General features: G+C 55.2%; 1 protein-coding gene across 1 annotated transcript; it reads right to left on the minus strand.

Annotated features, from left to right (window-relative positions):
• Nucleotides 1-276: 276 nt before the first annotated feature.
• Nucleotides 277-2,345, minus strand: LOC138062998 (olfactory receptor 10H1-like). Its single transcript, XM_068922676.1, has 2 exons — nt 2,166-2,345; nt 277-1,230 (listed from the first exon to the last, which is right to left on the minus strand). Exons 1-2 carry the CDS (start codon nt 2,343-2,345, stop codon nt 277-279), a joined length of 1,134 nt encoding a protein of 377 aa, XP_068778777.1.
• Between the last annotated feature and the right edge of the window lie 6,312 nt (nt 2,346-8,657).

Genomic DNA, 8,657 nt, shown 5'->3' on the forward strand with positions numbered 1-8,657 from the left:
TCCTGCCTCTGCGTGATGCTGAACTTAGGGTGTGACCAGTTAAACCAAAACGCTTCAGCCAGGTCTCACGGCGAGGCCTGCAAACCCCAGCAAGGGTTACGAAAGGCACGAGAGCCACGTGCACGACTCCTTTGCCTGGAAAGAAAATAGGTGTTGTTTGGGAAGCAGCAAGGAACCACCACAGGCAGAAAAAGAAAAAGAAAAAGAAAAAGAAAAAGAAAAAGAAAAAGAAAAAGAAAAAGAAAAAGAAAAAGAAAAAGAAAAAGAGAACGAAGCTTAGCAATAGCCACTCCTGCCACTGAAGCTCCATCCTGGGCAAACATTTGCATTCCTGATGACAAAGCTTTTCCTCAGAGATTTCCAGAAGGCATTTGTTAAATCTCTGTTCCTCCGACTAAAAATGATGGGGCTCAAGAAGGGTGTGAAGACGGTGTAAGCCATGTCGATCAGAGCACCAGCTCCCGCAGCGCTGGGTGATCCATGTTTCAAGTAGACAACGGAGGCACCGCTGTAGTGCACCACCACCACGGTGACACGGGAGGCACAGGTGGAGAAAGCTTTGCGCCTCCCCTCTGCTGACAGCACCTGCAGGATCTGGCCCAGCATGAAGGCGTAGGTGAGCAGGATGAAGAGAGAGCAGCACAGCAGGGTGGCAATGCAAAGGGCATTGAGCATGGTGCCAACTGCATCGTCACCAACACAAGCCAGCTGGAGGATGGGGGACAGGTGGCAGAAGAAATGGTCGATGCGGTGGGACTGGCAGAAGGGGAACTGGAACACAGCGCCGGTCACCAGCAGCCCCAGGAAAACCCTCCCTGCCCACGAGGCGACCACCAGCCGAGTGCAGACTCGGGGGGTCATGACAGTATTGTAGCGCAAGGGGTGACAGATGGCCATGTAGCGATCATAGCCCATCGCCGCCAGGAGGAAAGAGTGCATGAAGCCAAACATGAAGGAGAAATGCATCTGTGCAACACACCCGAGGAAAAAAATGGCTCTGCTCCCCAGCACTAACCCAGACAGCATCTTCGGGGTGATGGAGAAGGTGTAGCAGTAGCAGATTTGTGAGAAGGACAAAGCACCTAGGAAAACATACATGGGCACGTACAGGCTCCGGTCCACCCTGATAACAACCATTATCACAGTATTTCCAGCCAGGGTCACTAGGTACATGAGGAGAAACAGCACGAACAGCACGACCCGGGGCTCAGGAAAGCGGGAAAATCCAATCTAAACGAGCCCTGCCGGGATGGTTTGATTCCCCCTTCGCATTTGTGCTTTGTCTGAAAAGAGCATGACAACAACGACATTCTAACAGCACCGTCAGATCGGCTTTCCGCAGAGAAAACAGCATCTACATCAGACACAAGTTCCTGCCTTTTACCTCCCCGGGGAAATATTGCAAAAAATGATGTTCACTTCTCCAGCATTGCTCTTCTTGATAGAGCAATATCACGTTTCAGCACTTTGCTGCCACCTCGGGTCTGCAGCCACCATAGCTGCTGAGGAGGCTTTCTGGAGAGGACGTGGGTGGTGGCACTATTTATTCTGGGTGAGGGGGGAAAATCATCTCCCCTGATTCTGGATGTCCACCGTTTACATGTCTCTGCCTGAGCGGTGTCTCTTCTTCTCCTTCTAGAGGGGAAGAGGCATTTCTCACAGCGATTCCTCTGATCCCATCAGTCATTTACCTTTGGAGGAGGTGGCTCACGCTCCACAAGTGCCTGTCCCCTTCACTGTCAAAGAGGGGCCCCGCGTGACCTGCTGTGGGGGGATGCCTATGGACAGGGAAGGTGGTGTAAATCAGGGGAGATGCATTTTGAGGTCATTGTCCTGGCACTGTAGGAATTCCTTCCCTGCTCTGCCTTGCCCCGTGCCACTGTCCTACAGGGACCACACATAAGGGGTGGTCTTCATCTCCCTGCGAGCAATGAGACTCTAAGCCTGGCTGCTCTCAGAGCAAGCTCTGGCCCACGCATCTCACCTTAAAAAAAAAGTCACGCTTTGCCACAGGACCTCACCTGACATACAACATTATCAACTTCCCGGCTCTGCCCATGAGCTGGAAAGAGTTTGTACTGCTTGACTTTTTAATGGCAGTCGTCAGCCACAAGCCCGTACAATCCCCGATCAGATAAGAGGGAGCCAAAGGGTGAGAAAAATACCTTTAAAACTCTGCCTGCGTTTCCTGCTACTGCTTCTGCCCTCCAGGCTTCAGAAGGAAAAGACAGCGCTGATGAAGTGGTGAGCACTTGCTCTTCCAGGAAGGATGGACCCACCACCCCCAGCTGCATCAGCCCCGTGATGAGCCCTTTGCTCCCCAGCTCCGACCTGCCCACAGGCATGGCTCATACAGAAGGGTTTCAATAGCTTTCAGCCCCCACCTGGAGCACTAGACTGAGCCCTGTTATCTGAGGCCAGATGCTGCCTGCTTTTACACCCGTGCCTCCAAAGACTGGAGTGCAGGTGCCCGGCCAGCAGCAGGGGCTGCATATCTGATGCTGCCTCCCCCTTGCAAGCAGCCTGATGCCGAAGTACAAGGAGGCACCAGAGTCCTGCCCCTGGCCCGGCCCCCCACGGGACTGACACCAGGGCTTGGAGGAAGAGTCCATGGGGAGCTGTGAGATGAGGCTCCCTTCTCAAGGTCTCCAGAGGCCAGGCATCCCCCACGGGACCGTTAGCAAAACAAGCAGCTTGCTGCATAGCCAAACAGCAGGTCAGCACCCCACGGGCCCTGGCTTCAGCAGATCTCCCCCAGGTTTCCCTGGCACCACAGCATCTTCCTTGTGTGCCCCATGGGCAAGTCTGCTCTCCTTGCAGAGCAGAGCTCAGGACCATGCTCAAAGAGCCCAGCCAGGAGGTGGCACCGCACCCCCACCACTCCCAGCAAGCTCCTGGCCATCACCCCAATGCCCCTTCACACAAAGCAAAGGGCTCTTTGGGGTACCGCAGGGCCTCTCCTTGGGCCTGAGATCGTGTCATGTTGTAGATTAAGGCAACCCCTGAACAGTACAACAACGACCCCAAAATAAGAAGGTGGTGGTGGTGGGAGGAGGGGGAGGTTCTCACAGCCTTTCAAGGGTCATGCTCTGGGCAAGCCAGGTCTCCAGTGAAAACCCATGGGTGGGCAGGTAGATCGCGGCCTTTTGGTTTCCTACTCTATGTGTAGGGCTAGGATTCCGTTCACCTAACTCCACAAGTCCTCAGTGCAAGTATCTCCACCGGAGCTGCTTCACTGGACTCCTTAGGTAGCCAGGGAAGAGCTAGACCATGGAGTCCAGGCACAATTCATCTCCCAGGCATGGATGCCCACTTCCAGGATGTGCTGGGTCTTGTGCTACAATGCACCCTGCACTGACAACCCAGAGAGCCCACGGCACCCGCTCCAAAGCAGATCTTCAGTGCACTCCCGAAGCTTCTAGTCAGAGGGTCTTGGCACAGATTTCTCCAGGGTCGGTGTGAAGAGCTGATCAAGCTCTCTGGGACTGTACCTAGCGAGCTGGTGCTCTGCCAGGTATATGACGTCCTGAGAGCTTGGCAAAGATTGTCTTAGCACGTGCACCAGTAGGAGGCGAGAACACCATATCTCAGGACCTTCTCACCAAGATCCAGCTTCCCTGGCTTCCCTGCCAAGGCATGGCTCATATGGTGCTGCCTGAATGCAGAGGGAAATGCAAAGCCTCCTCTGAGACAAGCTCATCCTACTGCACACCCTCAGTCTCCGTCTCCGTCAAGGGCAACTCAGGACAGCCAAGAGCATCCCAGCAACTGGCCTGCTCCAGTGTCTCACCTTACTGCTACCTGGCATTAGCCAGTCTGGAGAGCTCTGGGGACACGGGACAAGAGTCCTTGGGAGAATTGACTCCCCTTCCCAAGTCCTGGCTGTCCAGAACTGCTCCATGTGCATGTTGAACCCCTTTCCTCCGGTGGCTGGAAAAGCAGAAGGCCAGGCATGGAAGCCAAAAGCAGCAGCATGTGCCAGCAATGCCCTTGGCAAACCTTGCACGGACTCTCTGACTGTCCGTGCCAGCAGTGTGTGCACCCAACTCAGCTTCAGCAGGCAAGATAGTTCTGGGCAAACCACCCCCAAAGTGACCCATCTCCCCTGCCCACCTCAGCTCAGAGGAGGACAAGAAAGATGCCTGGAGGGGGTCCCTGAAGGAAGAAGCTCTCAGGACACTCAGAGAGATCTGGAAGCCAAGACCACTCAGGCCAAGTCGGCCTGGAGGGGCCCTGGCACAGATGAGGCATCCCAAGCAGCAGCAGCAGGAGCAAGGGAGGGTGCTGGGTCTGCCCGCAGGGAGGCCAAGTTGTCTCACAGCGTGGTTTTTCACTCAACCCCACAAAGCCTGAGGACTCCCAAAGGAAGGCTGGCTCTGGGGGAAATGGAGGGAAAGGCAGGTTAAGGCACAAAGCAAAAAAGGGCTTTTATTCCTCACCTAACAGGCTGGGAGAGGAAGGCTTCAGTGTCACATGACATGAAAGATGTCTCTGAGAGCTGCTCTGGTGGAGGAGCGCCCCTCCAACTCTGCTGGTCTTGATGAGCTCTTCACACTATCAAAGGAGCCCGAGGGACTGTCTCAGAGCTGGAGGCATCAAAGAGAGGGAGATGAACGCCTTTTTCCATGGCCTTGGCATTGATCCCGGAGGGAATCCTCCAGAGCTCCCTTAGAGCCAGCAGGGACCTAGTCCTTGCTGCCAGCAGAGCTGAGAGCAACATTCCCCTCACCAAGGACACGTGTGCCCTTCCCACCAACCACACTGACCTCCTTGTGCAGTCTGGCAAAATCTCTGCTGAAGGCTCCACTCCAGGCAGGCCTGGGTGACCTGCTCAGTGTAGGGGCCTACCCTGGAGACACAGCCATCTCAGAAGATGGTCCTCCCCCACCCCTCCATGCCCAAGGCCTTGAGAGCTTGGAGGGGGAGCTAGCGGTGAGTCGATGCAACAGCCCCCTTGTCTGCAGCCCAGGTGATGTTCTCAAGCCTGGAGAACAGAGACCCAAAAGTCTGCAATCTGCTCAGCAGCGGCTCCTCCACCTCCAACACGCACATGGAGACAGCCTTCCTACGGAGCGCAAGGTCTTGCTTCACCTTCTACCTCCTCTCCAGAAGTGGCTCGTAGCCCCAGACAGGCACCTGGCAGGGGTTGCTGTGTGCTCAGCCATGGCTTCTTGGTAACACGCATGGTTTCGTCTCCTCTCGCTGCAGCACAGACATTTGTACCTGTCCCAGCAGAGAGAAAAGGGCCCTTGCAGGGAGCGAGCCCCTGGCCTGCGTTTGGCACCTCGCTCAGGAGAAGAGCTGTGCACCACAGCTGTGCGTTTCAGACGAGTCAAGATAAGGACAGACGGCTCTCACCGAGGGTTGGGCAGTGCTACCTCTTAAACACACTGCTGCTGCTGGCCCATCACACCACTGTCCGCACCGAGTCACAGCACACACCTCAGGGCCCTGTCCTGGTGCAGGGAGAGGTGGTGGGCTGCGACGGGGTGGAAAGGAGCACAGAAGGGCAGGGCCACTCTTGCTGCAGAAACTTTTGGGGCCCACTTCCAGCAAGGAAGAAAGACCTACAAGTGCCTGTTGGAGCCCAGTTATTGCTTAGCAAAAGGCGCTGTGTCTTGAGTTCAGCACACATCCACTGCTGAGAGTTGCTGAGGGTATTGTCAGGATGCCTCAGGCAGGTCGATTCTTACTTATGCCCATTGCAACCAACTCCCGATGTCTAGCACGGGGTGAGCACATAGCAGTTCTTAATGAATGCGCACTCCCGCCTCCTGGGGCTGCAGTTCTCCCCTGGAGAACACCCAACATTACCAGCTGCTGCATGGAGAGCGAGACAATGCCATTGCCCAGCACAGGAGCCCAGAGGAAACTGGCCTTTCAGCCAGAGCATTTCCCTTCTCTCCTCGGGGGCTGAGCCTGCTCCTGCAGGCTCCCCTCAAAGTGCACTGCATGCTGCACCCACTGGTGCAGGCCTCCCTGGAAAGGTGCTGCACTTGCTGCTGCAGGCTCCCCTGAAAGTGCCCTCGACACAGATGGATTCAAAAAGCATGGATACATGAAGGGGAAATCATGCTTAACCAACCTGATAGCCATCTACGATGGGATGACTGGCCAGGTAGAGGAGGGGAGAGCAGCGGATGTTGTCAGGAAGGCTTTTGCCACAGTCTCCCATCACATCCTCATAGGCAAGCTTAGGAAGTGCGGGCTAGGTGAGTGGACAGTGAGGTGGATGGAGAACTGGCTGAATGGCAGAGCTCAGAGGGTTGTGGTCAGTGGCAAGTTGGCGGCCCGTAACTAGCGGTGTCCCCCATGGATCCATACTGGGGCCAATCCTGTTCAACGTACTCATCAATGGCCTGCATGAAGGGCTAGAGTACACCCTCAGCAAGTTTGCTGATGATACTAAACTGGGAGGAGTGGCTGACACATCAGAGGGCTGTGCTACCATTCAGAGGGACCTGGACAGGCTGGAGAGATGGGCAGAGAGGAACCTCCTGAAATCCAACAAAGGCAAGGGCAGGGTCCTGCACTGGGGGAGGAATAACCCCATGCAGCAGTACAGGCTGGGGGTTGACCTGCTGGAAAGCAGTTCTGCCGAGAAGGACCTGGGAGTGCTGGTGGACAACAAGTTGACCAAGAGGCAGCAATGTGGCCTTGTGGCCAAGAAGGCCAATGGGATCCTGGGGTGCATTAGGCAGAGTGTTGCCAGCAGGTGGAGGGAGGTGCTCCTGCCCCTCTCCTCAGCCCTGGGGAGGCCTCACTTGGGAGTACTGTGCCCAGTTCTGGTCTCCTCAGTACAGGAGAGACATGGAGCAACTGGAGTGAGTCCAGCGGAGGGCTATTAAGATGGTGAAGGGACTGGAGCCTCTCTCCTCTGAAGAAAGGCTGAGGCAGCTGGGCCTGTTGAGCCTGGAGGAGAGAAGACTCAAGGGGGATCTGGACACTGTGCATAAATACCTGAAGAGAGGGTGTCAAGAGGATGAGGCCAGCCTCTTCTCCGTGGTGCCCAGCAATAGGATGAGAGACAGCGGGCGCAAAATGAAACACAGGAAGTTCTCTTTGAACATGAGGAAAAGTTTCTTTACTGTGAGAGTTACTGAGCACTTGTTGGGGTTTGCAGTTCACCTTTATTTGACCTCCATCAGACTGCCCAGCCCTGGTCGGGATTCCCGCCAGTGTCCGTTTAAACTCATTGGTGAGGAGAGGTCACATGTTACTAGGGTCCCTGGCTGTCCATCACCAGGAGCTTTCCAGAAGAGAGGCGGAAACCAGGCTTGGCATGACCACGCCCACAATTGGCCCTTGGTATAAAAGGTGGCTGCTGGCGCCACAGGGGAGCTTCTGGGGGCTGCCGGAGTTGGTGGTGGTAACCGAAGAAAGAAGAGAAGAACCGAGAAGGAGCATGGCTGCGGGACAGCCGTCATTGGGAGCAAAAGCACCGGGTAGGAAGACGAGTGCTCCTTCAGTGCTCCCCCGCCCACTCCCTCCTGGTAGGGGACGCCGGACCAGGACAAGCCCGCCGGAGTCCACCACTCCTGAGCAGCTGCACGAGGTGTTGTAAGTTAACCACTACAGGCTTTGTTCCCGGGGGTCGGCATACCTCATTGGTGCGGCCGGATCGCAAATACGGGTTGTACCTGAACACGGTTTTATACCGAGGATCAGCACACCCACCCACCCACCTACCCACCCAGTGTGGCTAGATCACTTCTACGGGCTTTGTTCCCGGGGATTGGCACGCCTGTCCAGCAGGGCCTGATCAGGGCAATGCCCCCCACCCCCGCAGCCCCCACACCCCTTCTCTTTTTTTATAAAGGCACGTCAATATCATTCATAATTTTATTTGCTGTGAAACCTTATTTGCTTTGTTGTTATTTTTCCTGGAAGCTCCCACTAAATACCATTGTATATAGTTACTATATGTTTGTCTTGACTGTTTACCATTGTATAGTTACTGTATGTTTGTATTGATTGTTTAACTGAAATTAGTAAAGTTAGATTATCTGTAAATCCATTGATCTGAGTAGTGTAACCCTATACTGCCTAAACGAACCCAATTCTTTTATATTTGGTAAGTCCCGAGGAGAATAATCAGTTTTCCCACAATGCCCTTCAATTGGTGTGGGCGCTCCTCTGCTATGGACCGGGACAGCACTGGAAGAGGTTGCCCAGAGCGACGGTGGAGTCTCCATCCTTGGAGATGTTCAAAAGGCATCTGGACGCAAAGTGGGGCAAGGCGCTCTAGCTGGCCCTGCTTGAGCAGCGGGGTTGGACTAGATGTTCTCCAGAGGTCCCTTCCAACCTCAAGCATTCTGGGATTCTGTGAAAGCCCCAAACCCTGCACGGATGCCTGAAGCCTAAGGCCTAAGCTGCTCCCTGACAGCCCCTAACCGTCCAGCTGCTTTTGTAAGTCTAGCTGGAAGGCGTTTGGGGCTGGGGAGGCAGAGGAAGGGCAGGGTGTGTGGGGTGCTGGAGAGAAAGCACACAGGGAGGTGAGAGGGAAGGGGAAGGGCAGGGGAGAGGGAGCTGGAGGTGAAGGTGTGAGGGCTGGGCTGTAGGTGGTGAGGTCAGTTGTGCTGCAGGAAGCTGCTTGGTGAGGAAGCAGCAGGCTGGCCTGGGGAGGTGCTCAAGTGAAGGGCGAGGGGTAGCCCAGG

This window comes from Struthio camelus, chromosome 31 (genome assembly GCF_040807025.1).
Source record: "Struthio camelus isolate bStrCam1 chromosome 31, bStrCam1.hap1, whole genome shotgun sequence".
NCBI lineage: Eukaryota > Metazoa > Chordata > Aves > Struthioniformes > Struthionidae > Struthio > Struthio camelus.